Raw genomic sequence first — 21,981 nt, 5'->3', positions numbered from 1 at the left:
GAATTCACTAAATAAAGCCTCTGGTCTTACGTTATATAGAAGGGCGATGAAGAGACAAGAAACAGATTAAACAAAGAAAAGCACGATAATTTCAGACACAACCACTGCCATATTTAGAGTACTGTATACCGGCCCCCAGCGCCAGAATTCTTTCCCTTGAGGCTGCCCCAGGAATCCCTTTGACCTCTGCCGTTGGACGTCACAGAAAGCGCGACCAATCGTCGCCGGCTCCCGGAGCTTCACTCTTCCCTCCCTTCCTGCAAAACTTGACACGCCATTTGTTTCTACGTCTGACATCGTTCTCTTTTCTCTGGTCTCTGCGAGCTTTTGCAAGCTGGACCAGGCCCCAACACTCGCACCAGCTGCGAGAGAAAGAGCCCCGCATGCGGCGCACTCAGAGTGACGACACACTCGAGTCTCCGCCCGGGTACGTCACTTCCGGAACGCTTCCTTCGCGGGGCTTTGTGGGTAGCCGACTGGGGTCTCCTGGCGACGACGATGGCGGGGGATGTGGGCGGTCGCAGCTGCACGGACTCGGAACTGCTGCTGCACCCGGAGCTGCTGTCCCAAGAGTTCCTTCTCCTCACTCTAGAGCAGGTTGGGCGCGCCGGATCGGAGGGAGGGAGGGAAGGAGGGCGGGCGAGTGGGCCTTCCCAGGTGAGGCGCTTGCACCTGAGCTTGCCTTAAGTAGCCCTCGGCAACCACTGACACTCCCGCCGGGTTTGTGCCACTCTCCACCCACGCAAACCAGCCAGCTGTCCCCTCGCTCCCGCTCCTCGCCTCCTCTCCGAAAAAGAGACGTCCGTAGAATATCAGGAATGCTTGGGAAATAGGGCTTATCTATCTGAGTCCCGATGGCTTGTAAAGAGGAATCCCAGGCGACACCCCCTGCCTGTGTGTAAGCACCGACCTGAGGAAGAAAGGAAGTGGGGAAGAAGCGTAGAATAGACATGGAAGGTAGAAATCATGGACTGTCAGGACTGGAAAGCATCTGAGAAGCCGTCCATTGCACACCCTCTCTAATCGTTTAAAGATGATTAAACAGTTCTAGAGAGATGAAGTGACTTGTTTAAGGTCACAGCATCTGTAAGTGGTACTGCCCGGGGGAGAATTCAGGGCTCCTGGCTCTCCATGTAGTGCGTGCTCTTTTCCAGCTGGTGTGGCCTGTAGTAATAGGAGAAAAATGAGAAAGGAAAAAAGTGATGTTTTAAGTGATAGAGAATTACTGAAAGTTTCCTTGGGGTTTATGTAGTGTATTTTGTTGTTTTCCATATGGTTTTCCCCTGGTACCCTATCTTTCTTGAATTTCAAGTCCTCTTGCCAAGTAGAGCTTATTTTAATTATGGTAGTAAGTTTTTACCTGTGGTTATCAAACTTTTTAGGTACTTAAGAATCAGTCGAGGGCTTGCTAAAACACAGATTGATGGGCTCCGTCCCCTGTTTCTCGTTCAGTAGTTCCGGAATGTGGCCTGAAATTTTGCATTTTTAACCAGCTGGTTGCTGGCCTAGACAGCACGCTTTGAGAACAGCTGTCCTAAGGCAATACTTTCCAAAGTAACGGGCCTGTGAATTCTCTGGGAATGTTGTCCAAGAGAATCCTGGGAGTTTCCCCTACCTCTGAGTGAGTACAGGGTAAAAATAGGTGAGTCCAATATACGAAAGAGAAGTAAAATGTGCTTTTATTAGTTTTTGTTAGAGGATATAGGCTTGTCAGTTGTACTGTTTAATGTTTTCAATGTAATGTTTTAAAGCCTTTCTGAGTTGAAATTGAAGAGCCTGTGATCTCATTTCCATTCTCATTTTTCCTTCTTAAATCCAAACTCTGTCTTCATGACTACTACTGTGTTTATGCTGTGGTTTTCATGATGTCAAGAACAAATTGGAAAATGAGGAGGAATTTGGTGATTTAGATAGAGATGGTTGGACAGTGACTGGAGGCTTACTTGAAAGGACCAGTGAAAATGGGGTGCAGGCTTTTCTAATGATGTACTGCTACTGTCATCAGTACGGGGATAACAGTTTCTATCTGTGGTATTATTTGAAATCTTAGTAGTTAACTTCAATTTAGGAAGCACCAGATTATAGAAGCGCGAGAGATATAAGACAGACTGTGACCTTCATCCCACTAATCTGATCATGATAGTAACACTCAAAGTAGCTTATTGACAGAATGTGGTGATTGTTAATCATTGTTAGCTTTCTTTTGTCTGTTTTTCCCGGGCAGTCTCCCGTTTTCAATCCCCTTTGTATATTAAGATAATATTACTGGAAATGATCTTTCATGCTTGGTGTGTTGGCTGAGCAGTTGTGGACAGCAATCCTTGTCACACTGAGAAAATATGACCATTGTCTTTAAGATGAGGCTGAACCTCGTATTTACAGGATTCAACCTATAACACTGCCTCTGAGTGCACGTGTTTTGTGAAAATGGTTTTTTATAATTTGTTATTTAAGCAGTCATGTTTTACCCTGTTAGGTAAGGTGGTTACTTACTAAAATCAAAAATGTTGTTTTGAAATTGCTTTTGTTTCCTTTCCCACAGAAGAACATAGCTGTTGAAACTGATGTAAGAGTAAACAAAGACAGTCTTACTGACCTTTATGTCCAGCATGCAATACCATTGCCTCAGAGGGATTTGCCGAAGAATAGATGGGGGAAAATGATGGAAAAGAAAAGAGAACAACATGAGATTAAAAATGAGACTAAAAGGTACTTTTTGGTGGTTCTGGTTTTCAATTTATCTTATATAACTAAACAGTTACTGATTTTTCCTGAAGTAAACTTAAGTAAAAAAGTTATTTACTCAATAACTATCTATTGAGCACCAGGCACTGTCCGTATAGCAGTGAATAAAACTGACAAAATTCCCTGCTCATATTTTTGTTGGGAGAAACATAATAACACAGTTAAGATATGGTATTGTTATATAGTAATAAAGACCAGGGAGAAAGATTACAATTTTTGGTAAATTGTCCAGGAACGATCTTAGTGAGAAATGACATTTTAGTAGAGAGACCTGTAGGAAGAAGAGAACAAGCTAGCATTCCAGGCAGAATACAAGAGGCTGGATCTGGAATGTGCCCATCATATACCAGAAACAACAAAGCAGCTATCAGGGCTGGATGGCGAAGTAGGAGGAACGAGTTGTATTGGGGGCCAACGGGAGAGGTTGTCAGATCATGTGAAGCTTTGTAAGTCATTGTAAGGAATTTGGCTTTACTCTGAGATGAGAAGCCACTAGAAGGTTTTAAGCAGAGTGGTGACATCATTAGATGTACATTTTGACAGGAGACTCTGGCTGCTGTCCTAAGAAGTGATTTAAGGTGTGTGGGGAGGGAATGGGCGTGTATAAGAGTGGAAGCAGGGAAACAAATTAGAAGGCTATACTGTAATCCAGGCAATAGATGGCGGCAGCTTTGACTACAGTAGTAAATTTGGTAGGTTGGAGCATGCATGTCTGAAGATAGAGCCAATAGGATTTCCTGAATTTTGAGAAAAAAGTCAAGTCAGGTAAAACTCTAAGGTCTTTGAATAATACACAAATGAAGGGCCTGTTAACTAGCTTAAGTTATGCTATTTAAAATTATTTAATTTCAAAAAAATTTTTATAAAACCACAAGCAAGCGATTTTTCTTTTTTAAAGAAAATTACATGTGATTAATCAGTGTTGTTGATTGGTTAATAAGTACAAAGTGTCCTAAGATCTTTAAGTGAACTCTTCTATGCCTATTATATCTCAAGTGAATACTATCGATCAATTAATTTTTTTAGCACCTTCTATTTGTAAGACACCATCATAGGCAATCCACTAGAAGCAGTGAGAGAATACAGAGTAGGAAGGTGGGGGTAAAGGGGAGTATGTTCCTCTGAGTTTTAGTCTCTGTTTTACCAAGAAAAACTTAAGGATTGAGATTATTCTCCAAGTACGAAGAATACATGTCTCCTCATTGTCTTTTGGAAAATACACAGTCTGACCTTTGATCAAGAATGCATTTCAGATTGACCATCATTTTAGCTTGGTGGTTACTTTTACTTGTACAGACTATGTAGTGGTGCTAACTTTCATAAATATGGCTTACACTGCATATGACTTTTAATTTACTTTTGCTGGTATTCAGCCAGTATTTTCCTCTTGATCAGCACATTCAGGCATATTGTTCTAATAAGCAAAACTTTATGTGCTGGTCATAGTTTCCTTTGAAGCAATCTTCGTACAACTGTCTTGATTAGTCCCCCAAAATCATTTCGGAAAGGATCTTTGACTGTTTTTTAAATTCACAATTGGATCAGAGCATTAGAACTGGAAGGATCCAAGAGATCATCTTGTATTGTTGAACTGCTTATTATTTCATCTGTGGAGGAACTGAGATCCTGAGAAGAGCTATAACATGCCCACGGTCACACAGAGCTAGGACCAGGTCCATAGCAATATAGCCCGGTGCTTCTCAAACTTTAATGTGCCTCTTGAATCTTAGATTAAACAAATTGTCAAACCCTGCTCTCAGTCCCTGTTTCCCTTCTACTTCTACAAAGGCAGTGGGTATACAGTGAGCTTATTTCTCATTTTCTACCAAATAATGTTCAGTGATGACCCAAGAATTGTTGAGTTTGGCCAACTACCTAGGAGTCTGGTTCAAAGGTGGGTTTGATGTATTAGTTCAGGTTGATGCCCCAGACTCTCCATTTCTTACAAGCTCCCAAGCTAATGACGTTGCTGTGCTGGTGCTGCTGGTCCCTGGATCACACTTTGAGTGGCAGGGCTAAAATGTTCTTCCTGATAACTGGCTATGTCAAGTTATTTTAACATGTTTAATTAAAAGGATTTTTTTTTTTAAGGCCAGGCGCAGTGGCTCACGCCTGTAATCCCAGCATGTTGGGAGGCTGAGGCGGGTGGATCACCCTGAGGTCAGGAGTTCAAGACCAGCCTGGCCAACTTGGTGAAACCCCGTCTCTACTAAAAATACAAAAATTAGCTGGGCATGGTGGCACGCACCTGTAATCCCAGCTACTCAGGAGGCTGAGGCAGGAGAATCGCTTGAACCTGGGAGGTAGAGGTTGCAGTGAGCCGAGATCGTGCCATTGAATGCCACCCTAGGCAACAAGAGTGCAACTCCCTCTCAAAAAAAAAAAAAAAATTTTTTTTTCAATTGATCTGTGATATAGCTTGAGGTATAATAAGTAGTAAGCAAATAAATGCTTTCATTATTAACCTTTACTATTAAGAGTGGAAATTAGGTTTCCAGGAGGTAAATATGAGACACTTGCCAAATTTTACAATTGAACTTGTACAAATGTCATAGTTACAATTAGTTTAGAAAATGCCTTGGCTTTAGAGACCTTTATTGAATGGAGTAGAATGCTGTGCCTCATTTGTAGACTGCTACTGTGGTAGTCTTGGTATAGTTTTATAGTTTATTATCCTTTTTAAATAATAACAGATTGCATGGTTAAGATAACCCCATCAATAAGCTGGTGTTTGTTTTTTAACTAGGAAATCTCATTTTAAGTTCCAGGGCTAGATGGTTAATTGATGTTTTAAAAATAGCTGCATCTTGTGTATACATTAAAGCTAACTTTGAATTTCTTGTACATAACTATTTTAAACTTTGAAATAAAACACTAGGAAATTCTTTCATTTAGAGTGAACATAGAAAATTCATTTTTAATAGTCTCACTTAGAATAGATTAGTCTTATCAATAAATCTTTTTGTTTACTGTTTATTTTAACTTGAATTCCAGTGAACTTGAATTCCAGATGGTATTTTTCAAGAGTGCATCTCTTTGATTTCAGGAGTAGTACTGTAGATGGGTTAAGGAAAAGACCCCTCATCGTATTTGATGGAAGTTCAACAAGTACAAGCATAAAAGTGAAAAAGACAGAGAATGGAGATAATGATCGACTCAAGCCTCCCCCTCAGGCAAGCTTTACCAGTAATGCCTTTAGAAAATTATCAAATTCCTCTTCGAGTGTTTCACCCCTAATTTTGTCTTCCAATTTGCCTATGAACAATAAAACGGAACACAATAATAATGACACTAAACAGAACCATGACTTAACGCATAGGAAAAGTCCTTCAGGCCCTGTGAAGTCGCCACCATTGTCCCCTGTTGGAACTACTCCAGTGAAGTTAAAGCGAGCTGCTCCTAAAGAAGAAGCAGAGGCCATGGTAAGTATGGGGGTGGTTTCCATGCTGGTAAGTGGTCTGAATGAAACCTGAGCAGTCTGCCTGATGACGGGAGGTGGGTCGACTGTGCTACATTCTGTTCTTGAACCCTTTTGATGGTCTGTCCAATTTGTATAATACATCTCATTACTCCAGTACTTGAATCCTGGAATTTTAAAATCCGTGGTGATTAATGTTTTTAAAAGTTAATTCAAGTTATTTCTGCTTAAATACGTAGAGAGAGGAGCTGTTAGGCAGTTTCCCTAGATTTTTCTCATTTAATTCCTTTAACTGTCTTGGAACTAAAACAGATACATATTCCTTTATTAGCAGGGTTTAGAACATTAAGTAATTTGTCCAGGGTCTCACATTTATTAAGTAGCATTTGGGGCCTGACCTTAAGTCTCTCTTAAACCCATACCTTAAACCCACACCATACCTTAAATCCACACCAGAATCTTTTTAAGATTTACCACTTGCCTCGCCTGCTGCTGAAGTTACCTCGCTTTGTGGGGATAGCCGAAGTTGGGGAAATCTATTATGTTGCGCTTTACTATGTTGAGTCATTTGGATGCTTCTTGGCAAATTTGGTGCAGTTAACACAATGTATTAGAGTTTAATTTGTGAGATGAGTTTTTATATATACATATATATATGTAATATATATAGGCTCTTCAGAAAAGTACTTTTACTTTTAAATACCTAGTAGTTTAATAGCCGTTATTCCTGTAGTATACTTTGGCTTTGGTATTATCATCATCTAATCATGTATCAAAGGGATCAAAACTCAGAAAATTCAAACATTCTAAAATAGTAGACCCTGGGAAAAGAAAACCACCTGACTTGGTCATGAGTTTTTTACTTTCATGAGTTCATTGACTCCTGTCAGTAACCCTATGAAGTAGGCATCTTCGTTGTTCCTATTTCACAGATAAGGAAACAGAAACTTAGTAAATTTAAATAAGTTTGTCCAGAGTTCCGGAGTTATTAGTAAGCGACCGGACTGCAATTTGAATTTAGGTTTCTTCGATCCCAGGGCACACACTCCGGAGGCCATGCTTCCTCCATACACCCTTCAGCTACCTTTGTAGGAGAGAGGAGGAAGGTGTGGGATAAGAGTTAGAAGAATAAAGCTACATCTCAAATATTGCCATAAGGAGTAAGCCTCAGAATTTTTTTTTTCCAGGCTGTTAAACAGCATTTCTCTACCCTAGAAAATTTTACTCTTTTATAGATACGAGATACATATTTTTGTAGAGACAGGGTTTCACCAAACTTCTTGGCCAGGCTGGTCTCAAACTCCTGACCTCAAGTGATCCGCCTGACTCGGCCTCACAGAGTGCTGGGATTACAGACATGAGCTGCCTGCCTGGCCTGTTTCCCACTAACTTTGGATTGCCAAGTTGATGGGGGAGATGGGCTGGACAGGGAGAAGGCAGATCTGGAGCAGTCAGTGGTTTTCAACCCTGATTGTATGTTAAGATCACTTGAAGAGCTTCCAAAAAAAGCAAAAAGAAGTCAGAGCCTTATCCCCCTACCTTTTATGGATTCTGGTTTAATTGGTTCTAGGATAAGACCAGGCCTGGGGCATGTTTTTAAGTGCTCTGAGTTATTCTAAACTACACAGGTTTGAGAACCACAGCACTAGAAAACTCACCCCCTTCTCTTTGAATATATTCCCACCAGATGGCAGCAGTGATCTTCCATTAATATATTAATAGTAAACCTTGGTTGTTTAAAATGTTCATTTTAGTTGTTTTCTGATATTCCTACAAGTATAAACTGATTTCTGTTCATGTCTTTCAGAATAACCTGAAGCCCCCACAAGCAAAAAGGAAGATACAACATGTTACTTGGCCCTGAAGAAAAGTTTCCAAAAATGTAAATATACTGTAACTGTAGTTTTTCAAACATGTTCATATATATTGACAATATTTACAGAAATCCTGATTATTGTGGAATTTTCTTAAGAGGTTCCAAATAGGTTTAAAAAAATAAAGGATTTATTTTCCTTCCCTTCTTCCCTCCCTCCCTTCCTTTTTTAAAATTCTTGCCTGTCTTGCCCTGATTAGGAAAGAATATCTTTTAAAACCAATGGCTTAGTATATGTCATTTATATTGACCCTACTGAAATCATTAGCTGCAAGTCTGCTGTAAAGCATCCATTGAATTGGCCAGGCACAGTGGCTCACGCCTGTAATCCCAGCTTTTTGAGAGGCTGAGGCGGGCAGATCACCTGAGGTCAGGAGTTCGAGACCAGCCTGACCAACAGGGAGAAACCCTGTCTCTACTAAAAAATACAAAATTAGCCGGGCATAGTGGTGCATGCTGTAATCCCAGCTACTCGGGAGGCTGAGGCAGGAGAATCGCTTGAACCCAGGAGGTGGAGGTTGCGATGAGCTAAGATCATGCCGTTGCACTCCAGCCTAGGCAACAAGAGCGAAACTCCATCTCAAAAAAAAAGAAAGCATTCAGTGAATTTTAGGAGTTACTCTCATTAGCCTTGTTCAGAGTCTTTGGGGAAATTTGAGATTTTTTTAAAAACTCAAATATTTTACTAGTTTGCCTGCCATTTTAATTTCTTTTACAAAGCAGAAGCATATAAGAGTTTATCATAGTATTTTAGTAAATATTGCAACATTCATCCTTAAAGGTTCACCAAGAAAAGCATCTTTGTAGTACTGCTGGAAAACTATTGAGAATATACAGATAAAAATGTTGTTCTTTAATTGCTTACATTGCTTCTTCCCATAAAAAGCAAAAAGGAATCAGTGCTTGCTATTGTTCCTTTCCTTGAAGTTGTAACAATTGACATATATATTATGAGTTGACTGGTCGATTCTGCACCTGGCCCATCCTTTAGAATGTTCTTGTCATGCAGCAGTCCTACCTACTGTTTTCATGAGCAGTCTGTGATCTCACTCTGTGAGTTCAGCTATTACTCGCTCCGGGGAGCTTAATCTTTTCAGAATGACGTTGATTTAAAAAATCTTAGGCAGAGTAATCATGTTAGAGGTGGTATTCGATGGAAGAAAGTTTAGAGAATTGGGAGTGGGGGTAGAATTCTAGAATTTATAAGAGTCCAGGAAGCATAGCAGTCAGGGGCAAAAATTAGTGTAATATGGAGTAGGCAATAGAGGAGCCACTGGAGTTGGAAGTCACTGCAGAGTGCAACATAGGAAGATGGACTCCTAGCTTACATGCGATTCCCTGCAGCTGTAATATAGACTCTTCCCACAGGGCTGTTCCACACAGAATTACCTGCTAAGGTTTTTTGTTTATTTTTGTTCGAGTGGTATTTTTCACTCCAGTTGTATAATGGAAATCAGTGGGAAGATAGGGTTTACCTTATATTCATGAGTTCTAGTTTCTACTGTTCTGCTGTGTGTTTCTAAGCAAAAGCAAAGGATACTTCATACTTTTTTGTTGTATGATTGATCTTCAAATTGGGATTTACCTTTTTAAATATGTTTTAAAGTAGTCTTATTTCTCTTTTGATTTGTTAAAACAAGCATTTTAGTTCAGCTATTGAATAGCCTTCCAAAAAATTAATTCAGCCTTGCAGGTAAGTATCATACTAAGACTTTAACCCAATAGTTTTTAATCATTTTGCCTTTATTCCAGACTGTAAATCTGTACACATAAGATAAAACATACTAAGTACTGCATAAATTAACGTTACAGTAAATTGTTATCTGCAGGGCTGATAAACATAATAATGTTGGTGGGCAACTGTGATCCTATACATAAATATATGCATAAGGAGATTTTAAAAGTGCAGATTTTAGAGTAGATGGACAAATTTTATTTTATATTCAGTTGTCCTTTCCGCTTCCTTCTGTGTATCTCTCTTAGTTGAGAGAGAGTTAGCCATTTGACGATTTTAAGTCAGTGGGAACTTATTTTTAGTTACTCAATAAAATTAATATTTTATTTGTATTTTAACTTACAGAGTAGGTTGGTAATAACAGCTGAACTGTGTAACATTGTTGCTTCAAATTGAAGTTTATATTATGAACATTCAGAATCAGTGCTCATGTAGCAGCATATTATTGAGCTATTTTGAGTTTGAAATGATGTGGAGAAACGCTAAACCATTTACTATGGGTTAACATGATCCCACCTTCTTAGAGCTTTGTTCCTTCTGAAGGTGTATGGATACAGCTTGTCTTGAAATGTCTTTCTCCACATAGTGAAGCATGCTGAATGCTGGGAATCTGGAGCAGCAGCCCTGGGAGCCCTATGTTTTGAAGTATTTTGGTTTGCTTCAAAGATTAGAAGAACTTGATATGTATGGCAAACAACTTTAGAATACTAGTTACTCACTAACATAAGGCGGATAATGTTGCTCTTGATTCTATATTCCAGTAAAGCCAGCTTTTCTTATTGGAGTAGGCAAATGAATGGCATTAGAGTTAGTGGGTGGCTTGTAAGTTGTAGTTATAGTCACTTTACCACTTCCTGCCATTAGCAGGCATCCTTGTTTTTTCTTCCTTTCCCTCATTGTTCCTTCTTTACCCTTTCTCCTTACACATTTTCTTTCTCTATTTTAATTCTCCTTCCTCCTTACTGTAGAACCCAAGCTTCTGGCTTAGGTTTGCAAGTCTTATTGCTTGGCCCTCCTCATTCAATGAGGGGTGAAGATAGGCTGACCCCCTGTCCTCTTACATTTGAAGGATCATAGACTGCTGTGTGAATTCTGGAAAGTCTCAGGACCCTACAGCACCAGGGCACTGAATGACTTCTCAATGGCTGTAAAGACAGTACAGTTTTCCAAAGTGGCCTAATTCATCTGGACAGCTAGCAGGCACTTTGGAAAGCTGGTTCAGTTACTACTATGAGGCCATAATATATTTGCTAGTATTAAAATTCTTCAGAATTGGAATTATTATTTGAAATAATATTTTGGTTGACTTAAGTTTTGAGAGACGATTCTAAAACTGATCTAGAGACTCATTCAATAGCAATGTGACCTTTTAAAAACTTACATTAAGTAAAACTGCCAGTAGATTAAATCATATATATATATATATATATATATGTAAGAGCTTCCTCTATTTACTACTGTTGAACTTCAGTAATTTTTAGAGGCTAAATGATGGTCAAATGTTTTTAAGTGTGCTCTTTTATTAAATGCTTGTGCAGGTTTTGTAATTCAGTACAGAAAAGTTTAACCTTGTACATTTTGTATGTAAAGAGTCTTTTAAGTAGCCTTATCCTTATTTAAATAAACAGAATAAAATTACCTTGAGTAGGTCTGTTGTTCTTATTAAAATGGAAAAATGCTCTGTAATGACTTGATCTGTTTTTATTCGAGTAAACAATTTTGGAAAGTATTCTTTATAGTACAACTTTCTGTACCTGGATTAAGATCAGATGTGATTTGAGTAGTCCAACCACGTCTTGCAGCCCTTCTTTGAATGAGAGGATGGCTGGAGTAGTCTGGTGCTGGGATATCATGGTGCTACAGAGCCTGATACGTTGACTGTCACTACATGTTGAAGGATGGAAATAGAAGTCTCTGAACCTTCCCATGTAATGTTAAAGCTCTTAACAAAATGAGACAAACTAGAGATTCAGTTGAGAGATTTTATGTTAGAGTGATCTGAAAAAAAGTTAATTTCTAAACTGCTATCTTAATATTACTGTATTTAGAGACTGATGCTCTAAATTAAATAATTTGGAAAAGACTCAGGTAACTTTCTACTTTGTCTTTTGTTTTATTTTAGAGATGAGGTCTTGCTCTGTCACCCAGAGCTGGAGTGCAGTGGCATCATCATAGCTCACTGCAGCCTTGAACTCCTTGGCTCAAGCGGTCCTCATGCTTCAGCCTCCTGTAGCTGGAACTACAGGCATGCACCACCACACCCAGCTTCTACTTTGTACTTCACACATAGATTCTTCATTTTTTTTTTGTCTGGACAGAAGAGACAAAAGTCTTATTTCCACTTAGATTGTTTTTACTGAAGTACATTTTACTCACTAAAGTACATGACTTTTTCAGTTTTTTAATAACTTGATCATCTTATTGTGGAATAAAAAATAGAGATTTGAATTGCCTGTATATTTGTTGAGTACCTACTATGGTAGCTCTTGGGAATGAACAAGGCAGATTAAGTACTTGCTCTCATAGAGAAAACAGACAAGTGAACCAGGATATAATGGACAGTTGGTAGAAAATAAAACAGGGTCATGAAATGGTGAAGGACAAAGAAAGTAGGATGAGGAGCTATTTTAAACACGGTGGTTAGGAAAGGCCTCTGAAGATACTATATTTTGAAGAGAGCATGACTAAGGCATAGCTATGGAAAGCTTTCAGGAGAAGGATTCTACGTGTGTCTGATTTTAGATGGCTGCATAGTCCTCCCATCAAGGCTGGAGTCAGCTTCCCACCACTTGTATATGGACTGGCCTTGTAACTTGCTTTGATCAAGTGAATGCTTCTACTCTTACACTTGGACCTCTGCTTGCAGCCCTGTGAAAAAGCCCAGGCTACCCAATGGAAATGCATGGTTCTCCCAACACCCAGCAGCTAGCACTAACTGCCAGACATGTGACCAGTAGTCACCTATCCCCGGTCTAGCTGCCAGCTAACTAAAGCTGCATGATGAGCTTCCTGGTGGAATCAGTCCAAATTGATGACACTCAGAATCATGAGTGAATAAAGTAGGAGTTGTAGAAAGTCGCTAAGTGTTGGGGGTAGTTTGCTACCCAGCAGTAGGTAACAGGTACCAGACAAGGACAAAACATGAAAGCCCTAAGACTTACGAGGTTCTTAGAACAGAAAGACTGGTGTGGCTCAAGTGAATGAAAATAGGGGCAATGGTAGTATAAAATGACGTCAAAGAATAGGCAGGACCAGATGATGTATGACCCTACGTAGGACTTTGGATTTGATTCTGATACCAATTGGAAGCTGTTTGTTAACTCGTTGAGACTTAACCAAGCATTCAGTTTAGTCAAAAATAGACTAGTTGAGTAAGTCGATAATAGCCCTATCTTTTATCTTCAAGTAAAATTAGCCAAATTTTGTTTTGTTTTTTTAATCTTCTGGTAAATAGTTTAAACTAAAACTTATTTGACGAACAGTTAAACCTTTAAGAGACTTTAAAATGCTTTACCAGTTATGGTGAAAGACAAATACTTTTCATAAATACAAAACCATCCTATCTTTCGAAGCCTTCTGTTATGTCTGTTCTGCCTTGCTATGTAATTTTTGAAAATAAACTTTTAAAAAATAAACTAGGACAGTTTTAGATTTTTGGAGACATTGGCACAGTAGTACAGATTTTTAACATAGCCCACACTGTTTCCCTGCTAACATACATTCGCATGGTACCTTTGTTGAAATGACTCATTATTAACTAAAGTTCATAATTTTTTTCGATTTTCTGAGTTTTTCCCTAGTACCGTTTTACAGTGCCAGGATCCTACCCAGGATACCATGTTATTTCGTTGTCATGTCATGTTAGGCTTCTCTTGGATGTGACAGTTTCTCAGACTTTCCTTGTTTTTGATGACTTGACAGTTTTGAAGAGTAATGGTCAGGTAAATACCTGGGGAATGTTCCTCAATTGAGATTTTTCTGATGTTTTCTCATGACTAGACTGGGGCTGTGTGTTTTGGGGGGAAGACCACAGAGGTAAATTGCTATTTTCATCACATTATTTTGAGAACACATACTGTAAACACGATATTACTTTTGAGGTTAACTTTAATCTCATTTGGCTGACATAGTGTTTGTCATTTTTTTTCCACCATAAAGTTACTGCTTTTCCCTTCTGAATGTCACTTTTGCCCCCCACCCCCTCTCCCCCCGCAAAAAAAAAAAAAAGGTTATTTCTATTTCCCCTTTTCATACATACTGTGCTCTTTGGGACAAAGTCACTTAAGGAATGCGGAGTTACTTTGCTGGCGAAGTACCTAAATTATTTGTAATTCTGCACAGGAGACTTATCTATTCTCTACCATTAATTTTATTCAATGATGTATGTCAGTATGACTCATGGATACTTAGTTTGTATTTTGGGTTAAAGTCTAATGTGTGTTTTTGTTTTTTGTTTTGTTTTTTAACTCAAATTATTTCTTGCATTGGCCATCGAAAGCTCTTTCAGTTAGCTCCCATTTCCTTGTGACTTTCCCCATCATTGTGTTTTCTTTGAACACTTCCTTTCTGGTACTATAGGATGCTCTAGTGTCATTTTGTATATTTCTTGGCCAAGCCCTAGAATGAATCATTTCTCTAAGAAGCCTTGGCTCCTTTTATTGAAAACTGAGATCTGGGTACTAAGTATGCTGATTGCTACTGGGGCGTCATTGTTTTTAGGCCTCCTCAACTGACAGAGCAAGGAAATATATGTATGTATATTAAGCCCTATAGGTGTACATTTCTATAGATTTATCTATATGTAACCATCTGTACCTATAGTAGTAAAACATGAGCTCATACTATGTCTCTGACTCGATTACCATATTGATCATTCCAGACTTCCCTTGCATGTCTGTAACCTCCCACTCCAACAGTGAGAAACATGGCTCCTAGCAACCACCATCCATTTACCCAGCAGTAGTTGCAGGAGTTGTTAGCCTGTACCCATGTGGGAAACGACTTTATCAGCTAGATGAGAGTGATTATAAATTGTTAATTATGAGAGTGACTATGTTCATTCCTTTTGCCTTTAATCTTAGAGACTCCAACTCATTTCTAATGTTGCTCAAGTCGTATCATTTAAGATAGTTTTGCAGTTTTGTTTTAATGAAAAAGAATGTCAAATTGACTTTTCTCTATTAACAACAAAATCCCTAGACAACAGCGATTCACCAGTTTTAAGGTGTCTACTCTATACTTAGGCTCTAAATAAGGAACTGAAGTAAATAAAACATGGTCCCTGTCCTCAAGGGCCTTTTCTTCTTTTGTTTGGGTTTTTTTGTTTTTTTTTTTTTGAGATGGAGTCTCGCTCTGTTGCCCAGGCTGGAGTGCAGTGATAGGATCTCGGCCCACTGAAACCTCTGCCTCCTGGGTTCAAGCAATTCTCCAGCCTCAGCCTCTTAAGTAGCTGGGACTATGGGTGCATGCCACCACACCCAGCTAATTTTTTGTATTTTCAGTAGAGAGGGTTTCACCATGTTAGCCAGGATGGTTTTGATCTCCTTACCCTGTGGTCTGCCCGCCTCGGCCTCCCAAAGTGCTGAGACTACAGGCGCGAGCCACCATGCCTGGTGGGCCTTTTCTCCTTCTTAATCCCAGTTGTTCAATCTAAATAAAAATTTGAGAAGGAATCTGAAGAACATTTAATAATTGGCCGGGCACGGTGGCTCAAGCCTGTAATCCCAGCACTTTGGGAGGCCGAGACGGGCGGATCACAAGGTCAGGAGATCGAGACCATCCTGGCTAACATGGTGAAACCCCGTCTCTACTAAAAAATACAAAAAAATAGCCGGGTGAAGTGGCAGGCGCCTGTAGTCCCAGCTACTCGGGAGGCTGAGGCAGGAGAATGGCGTAAACCCGGGAGGCGGAGCTTGCAGTGAGCTGAGATCCGGCCACTGCACTCCAGCCTGGGCGACAGAGCGAGACTCCGTCTCAAAAAAAAAAAAAAAAACATTTAATAATTAAAGTCACAGTATTCTGTGCATTAGGCAGTTTACTAGTTTTATCTTTTAATTCCTTGAAGCCTAGAGAAACCAATCAAAATCAAACGACTGGATTACTCTTGTAGAAGATCCTCTCTGTCTTAGTCCCTTTTCTCCAGCTATAACAGAATACCACAGATTAGATAATTTATAAAGACCAGTTTATTTGGCTCCCAGTTCTGGAGGCTGGGAGGTCCAAGAGCACAGCACTGGCAGCTGGTGAGGGTTATCCCATGGTGGAAGGCAGAAAGACAGCAGTGAGTATGCAAAGCACAGAAGAACTTGGGCTGAACTCATCTTTCTTTTTTTTTAGTCAAGAAATCACTTCCATAATAACTGCCCCTGTGATAATGGCATTAATCCATTCATGAGGACAGAGCCCTCATGGCCTAATCTCTTTAAGGCCCTATCTCTTAATACTGTGTCTATGGCAATTAAGTTTTCAACACATGAACTTTTAGGGGAGACATTCAAACCATAGCATCCTCAGAACATAGTAAGTGAGTAAACTGCATAAATGCTAATAGATGCCAGGGATGAAGTCAGTCTGCTCTTATTGTTATAATGGAGTTCTAATCTCAGTTTTTTTTTTTTTTTTTTTTCACTGAAAGGTCACTACATACATTTTGGCATGTATGTCACGTGGACATTTCCTTCTCAGTGTTAAAAACTCGTGTATTTAGAGATGGCACTTGCCCCATCTCCATCTCTATGTGTAAGAAAAAATCTCATGTTTTAGGGGACAGTAGGCTAGGAGTCAGGATTTCTGATTTCTAGTGTGTTGGCCTCTTCGCAGTCTTGAGTAAGCTTTATTCTTCCTGGGCTTCCACTTCCTCCTTTGCAAAGCAGATGGATTTCACTCTTATCCTTAAGACTCTTGCAGATCTTATTTCTTGATATTTCTAGAATTAACCTTATGCTTATCCCTGAGCCTCTGTAATCTGTCATTTAATAACTAGGCAGAAAATGAGAGGTGCCCTCAAGTCTGAATGGGCATCACTAAAGATGATGAGAATTGAGTATATACTTTAAGTTTCTAAAGTAATATGATGAAGTGATACGCAAATTAATATAACTTTTATTTTGCTTTAATATAACTAGTTTTACAAAGTTTTGTCCAAAGGAGTTAGGGTTTATTTATTGTGCTGACTCAAAGACTTGAGGGCAGCCCTCTGCTTACAAATTGGATAGTGTCTAGTTGTAGCAAGTCCACAATGTGTAGTACATATACCTCGGGCTTCATTTTTGTGATCACAAGGATTTCTCTGCTAGTTTTCTAAAGTTCTGCTCTACTAACAGCACTGAGTTCTTTTGCAAGTATTCCTCTAAAGTTTTTCCAGAGATAAAGGGCTAAGGGCAATATTGAGGGAGTAGTAACCATTGTAGTTCCAGGGTACATTGCACCACAGCAGATAGATTTACTGAGTTTCTTGCCTTGTTCGTGGTTCATGTAGAATGATTGCCTCATTAGTGAAACTGTTTCTTTCACTTACTTCAGTGACTACATTTTCATGGTTTTGATTGAGGGTAGACTAGTTCTATTAAGAATTTTATAATATCCTGGCTGGGCGTGGTGACTCAACGCCTGTAATCCCAGCACAGTGGACCCAGTGTGGGCTGCAACAGAAACATCAGGCAGTAGAGACTGACCCCCAAAGGTTTCACATATTGTAATAATCAAAGATCAAACGAGTTGGCTTGCTGTTTAATGAAAAAAAAAGACAAGCTTTAAAGTAACTCAAAGTATACTCAAGTGAACTCAAGTTCAAAGTGTAACATACTATAAATTTTTAAAATTTTTATTGAGTTATAATAAAATGCTGTAAAGTTAGAAAAGTTCTAAGTTATATAGCTCAGGAGAAAAAAATGTGTGTGTGTGTGTGTGTGTGTGTGTATCACTACCCAGAACAAGATACACAGTACAGCACAGGTGGCACGTTTTTCTGTAATGGTCCAGACAGTAGAAAATAGCCAGCAAACCAATGCATAAATGAACATACATGGCTGTGTTTGAACAAAACTGTTTTTTGTTGTTTTTTTAAGAAAACAGAAGACCAGGTGTGATGGCTCATGCTGGTAATCCCAGCGCTTTGGAAGGCCAAGATGGGGGGATACTTGAGCCCGGGAGTTTGAGACCAGCCTAGGCAACATAGTGAGACCTCATCGCTACAAAAAATTTTTAAAATAGCCATGCATCAGCCAGGTGTGGTGGCTCACACCTGTAATCCCAGCACTTTGGGAGGTCGAGGCAGGTGGATCACCTGAGATCAGGAGTTCAAGACGAGCCTGGCCAGTGTGGTGAAACCCTGTCTCTACTAAAAATACAAAAATTAGCTGGGTGTGATGGCGGGTGCCTGTAATCCCAGCTACTCGAGAGGCTGAGGCAGGAGAATCGCTTGACCCTAGGAGGTGGAGGTTACAGTGAGCCAGGATCATGCCACTGCACTACAGCCTGGGTGACAGAGCGAAACTCCATCTCAAAATGCCCCCCCCCCCCCCCCCCACACACACACACACACACAGCCGGGCATGGTGGTGCGTGCCTGTAGTCCCAGCTACTTGAGAGGCTGAGGTGGGAAGATCACTTGAGCCCAGAAGTTCAAGGTTACAGTGAGCTGTGATCATGGCACTGCACTTCAGCCCAGGCAACAGAGTGAGATCCTGTCCCTAAAAAATAAACTAGGAAAGAAAACAGGCAGTGGGCAGAATTTAGCCCAGGGACCATAGTTTACAACCCATAATACAGAGTATTTCCAACATCTCATTGGTTTAGTTTTGCCTGTCAGCATTTGTTTTGTGTACTTTTGTATATGTATGTTTAATTTCCCAATTTAATAAAAAGTCTTAATCATATAGCTATATTATTTTACATCTAGCCAGTTTTCTCATTATCTTTGGCGTTCAGCACTTTGAATGTGATGTGTCTGGGTATGGTCTCTGCATGTATCCTACTTTGAGTTTATTGAGCTTCTTAAATATGTAGATTCATATTTTTCATCAAATCAAATTTGGAGGCTTTTTCAACCACTAACTGTTTTTCTTCTTTTTCTGTTTTAAGAAGGTCTCACTATGTTGTGCAGGCTGGAGTGCAGTGGCCGTTCACAGGTACTGTTTTCTCACACTGCAGCCTCAAACTCCTAGACTCAGGCAATTCTCCCACCTCAGCCTCCTGAGTAGCTGGGACAACAGGCACGTGCCACTGTGCCTGGCTCGTCATTAACTCTGAAAAATATTTTCTCCTGTTCTTTTTTTCTCTCTCCTAGCCTTCTAGTCCTTCTAGTCCTTCTATTACACATATATTGGTATGCTTAATGGTTTCTTACCTTTCTCTGAAGCTCTTTTCATTTCACTCTTTTTGCTGTTTTTCAGATTGTATAATTTCTGTTGTTCCATCTTCAAGTTCACTGATTTTCCTCTCCCAATTCAAATCTACTATTAAGCCCCCTCTAGTGAATTTTTCATTTCATTTAGTATATTTTTCAACTTCAGAATTCCATTTGATTTATTAAAAATAATTTTTATCTCTTCATTGGTTTGTTTGGTGAGTAAAGTAATCTCTTGGTATCTGTGGGGGATTAATTCCAGGACCCCCTACAAATACCAAACTCCATGGATGCTCAAGTCTCTTATAGAAAATGGCATAGAATTGCATATAACCTATTCACATCATTCTGTATACTTTAAATAATCTCTAGATTACTTATAATAATACCTAATACAGTGCCTACACATCACTTCATCTGCATGGATTCAACATAGGACTCAGCATGTGGAAAATCCAAGTTTTACTTTTTTGGAACTGTGTCAACATTTTTTTTTTTCCTGAATACTTTTGATCCACAGTTGGTTGAATCCACAGATGAGGAATCTGTGGATATGGAGGACCAACTATAATTGTTCTCTTACCTTCCTTTTTTAGAATGATTTCCTTTAGTTCTTTGAACAGACATGTTTTTATGTTCAGCCAGTGTTTGGTCAGAGGTTCTGCTTACGCACTTTGAGCTAATAAGATTTCTGCTCTTTGCTGATGGACCTGTGTATACCTTGGAGAATGCTTTCACGTTTGTTGGACATCTGATTGCTCCTGAGTGGATACAGCCCAGTCCATACATACTTCCCGAACCTCAAGGATAAACAAGATTCCAGGAGGGCTCTTCTTGGCTATCTCTTTCTCTGCTTTTCCATGTTAAACTTCTGGCTGGTCTGTCATTCTGCTTTTTGCTACTAATAGCACGGAGTTACCAGCCCCTTCCTTAATGGTTCTCTGGAAAGATGTCTTACTGTTTTTGACAATCCCCTTAGGCAAAGATTTCTCAATTCTTGGTACCAACTACGAGCCCCCTTGGGCGGAACTGCTGAGTTGCCAGTCTCAGAGCCTGGCTCTCCCCTGGGGGCTGGACAGTGGCCTGCTTCTCCGGGAGTGACACGCCTTCTCTGTGAGTGGGTTGGTAGCCACCGGTCTTCTGAGATTGCCCCTCCCAGTGTGGAGCCTCCACACTGGCAGGCTAGGGTAGGGGCAATTGGAGCTCTAGGATTCTCAGCCTGTGGCACCTGGGGCAGAGCCCTAGACCAGTATCTGGGGGAAGAAAGACCCCTTAATTTTCGGCTGCATTGGCCCAAAGTAGAGTTTGTCACATGAAGCTGGGGAGTGGGGATGAGATGGGATGAGGCTGTGGCTCAAATGCCACAGACTCACTGTTCTTCCTAAGACTTCGTAGTGGATTTTCCTGAATGAATGTTTATTTTGTTACATGCCTTTGGGGAAATTTTCAGAGACTTTGCGTTGTGTGGTTTATATACAAGTAATTTCCTTCAGTAGGAAGAGGGTTGGTCAGCTAAGCCCTGCACACCACTATCCGTAAAGTCCCGTCAGTCAATGCTTTAAGCCTTGGCTGGGCTGCTTGGAGTCTGGCCTAAGTATACACGGTTCAGTTGTCAGCCAGAAATTTCTAAGTTCATGCAACACACTTGGGGCTCTCCTTTTCAGGATTTTCTTCCTCACTTTCCAGAGGCTGTTTATCCCAAACTCTGGCCTCTGGTTCCTCAGGCTAGTAAGACTGCAGGTTTCCTAACAGAGTTTTAGATCCCTGGCGGGGGGCTGCCGTTGGATAAAAGGCCGAAACAGGAAAATCACCCAGTGTCATTCTCTTCTTCCAAGTGTCTACCCGCCTCCAATATCTGCCTGCTTTGGATCGTGCTCCAGTGTTCTCAACAATTAAATAAATATTTTGTCCAGAATGACTGTTAATTTGAAGGAGAATTAGTCCAATTGGAGCTATTTACTAGAAGTGGAATTCCCCCTAACCATTAATTTTAGAATGGGTAATTTAAGGTTGGGATAGTCTGTGGTTTTAATGAGAACAAGTAAGATGTTCCAAAATGAAATCTGGAGTGCTTTTACTTTTATGAAATAGAAAACAGCAAAACAACTAACAAGGGATGAAATTATTCTTTTTAAGCAAAACCTCAAGTCAACTATAAATCCAAAAGACTCATTCCAGACATTATCGAACATTCTAACAGTGACTACCACTCAGATTAAGAAACTGATGTCACATATGCTCAGCATATATCAGACTTGCTTTCCACCAAATTTTTCTGTTGCTTAGCGTATCATTTTATTATATTGCATTGTCTTAGAAAACTAAGGACAAAAACGTCACTGATGCTAAAGAGAACTGTGCAGTGCCCTATCCCATACCTTGGCTCTGTGCTTCCCAACTGTGTACTGCTGTCTGAGATTATTTCACAGACCACTGCCACACGAGCTCCGAATGTTATTTTTATTGTAATGACTGTGTGTCCCTCCTGCTTTACCGCCCTTTTCAGAAGCACGGAAGGCTCCCAGTGTGCCCTCAGTTGCGAGGGTGTTGAGAACATAAAGATGAATAGGATGTTGTCTCTGGCCTCAAGTTGCTTATGTCCTTGTGCAGTCTTTCACTTTATGGAAGTCGGTGTAAGATGTGGATCCATAACACTGGGACAGAGCCAAGAAGCCCTGCCAAGAAAAATGACCTGAACATTGGCTTCACTGTCAGGAGTTGATGTTACTGCATCAAATGCAGAGGATTACATTCCAAGAGAAAGAGTATGGGAAAGAGAGAGGAGGTGGCCGGGTGCAGTGGCTCACACCTGTAATCCCAGCACTTTGGGGGACCAAGGCAGGTGGATCATCTGAGGTCAGGAG

General features: G+C 40.1%; 1 protein-coding gene across 5 annotated transcripts; it reads left to right on the top strand.

The window, feature by feature from the left end:
• The first annotated feature begins 268 nt into the window (after positions 1–268).
• Positions 269–21,969, top strand: C14H2orf49 (chromosome 14 C2orf49 homolog). Of its 5 annotated transcripts, none has more exons than XM_009184874.2 (5): positions 269–597; positions 2,543–2,709; positions 5,792–5,918; positions 6,045–6,167; positions 7,971–11,409. In XM_009184874.2, the coding sequence occupies exons 1-5, from the start codon at positions 499–501 to the stop codon at positions 8,025–8,027; spliced, it is 573 nt and encodes a 190-aa protein (XP_009183138.1). In that variant the 5' UTR covers positions 269–498; the 3' UTR covers positions 8,028–11,409. The 5 variants fall into 5 exon arrangements, with proteins under 5 accessions (XP_009183138.1, XP_021780843.1, XP_009183137.1 ...); XM_021925151.1 differs by having other exon boundaries at positions 6,065–6,167; positions 7,971–8,023; XM_009184873.4 differs by adding an exon at positions 21,624–21,969 and having other exon boundaries at positions 453–597; positions 5,792–6,167; positions 7,971–8,045.
• The last annotated feature ends 12 nt before the right edge of the window (positions 21,970–21,981 follow it).

Source organism: Papio anubis, chromosome 14 (genome assembly GCF_008728515.1).
Source record: "Papio anubis isolate 15944 chromosome 14, Panubis1.0, whole genome shotgun sequence".
Lineage (NCBI taxonomy): Eukaryota > Metazoa > Chordata > Mammalia > Primates > Cercopithecidae > Papio > Papio anubis.
The sequence above is the reverse complement of the archived record's forward strand: the minus strand, read 5'-3'. Positions and strand labels throughout refer to the sequence as shown.

Coding starts and splice junctions, on each gene's coding strand:
- C14H2orf49 (XM_009184873.4), top strand. CDS start 499: ATGGCGGGGGATGTGGGCGGTCGCAGCTGCACGGACTCGGAACTGCTG. Junction 598..2,542: donor TTCTCCTCACTCTAGAGCAG/GTTGGGCGCGCC, acceptor CCTTTCCCACAG/AAGAACATAGCTGTTGAAAC. Junction 6,168..7,970: donor AAGAAGAAGCAGAGGCCATG/GTAAGTATGGGG, acceptor CATGTCTTTCAG/AATAACCTGAAGCCCCCACA.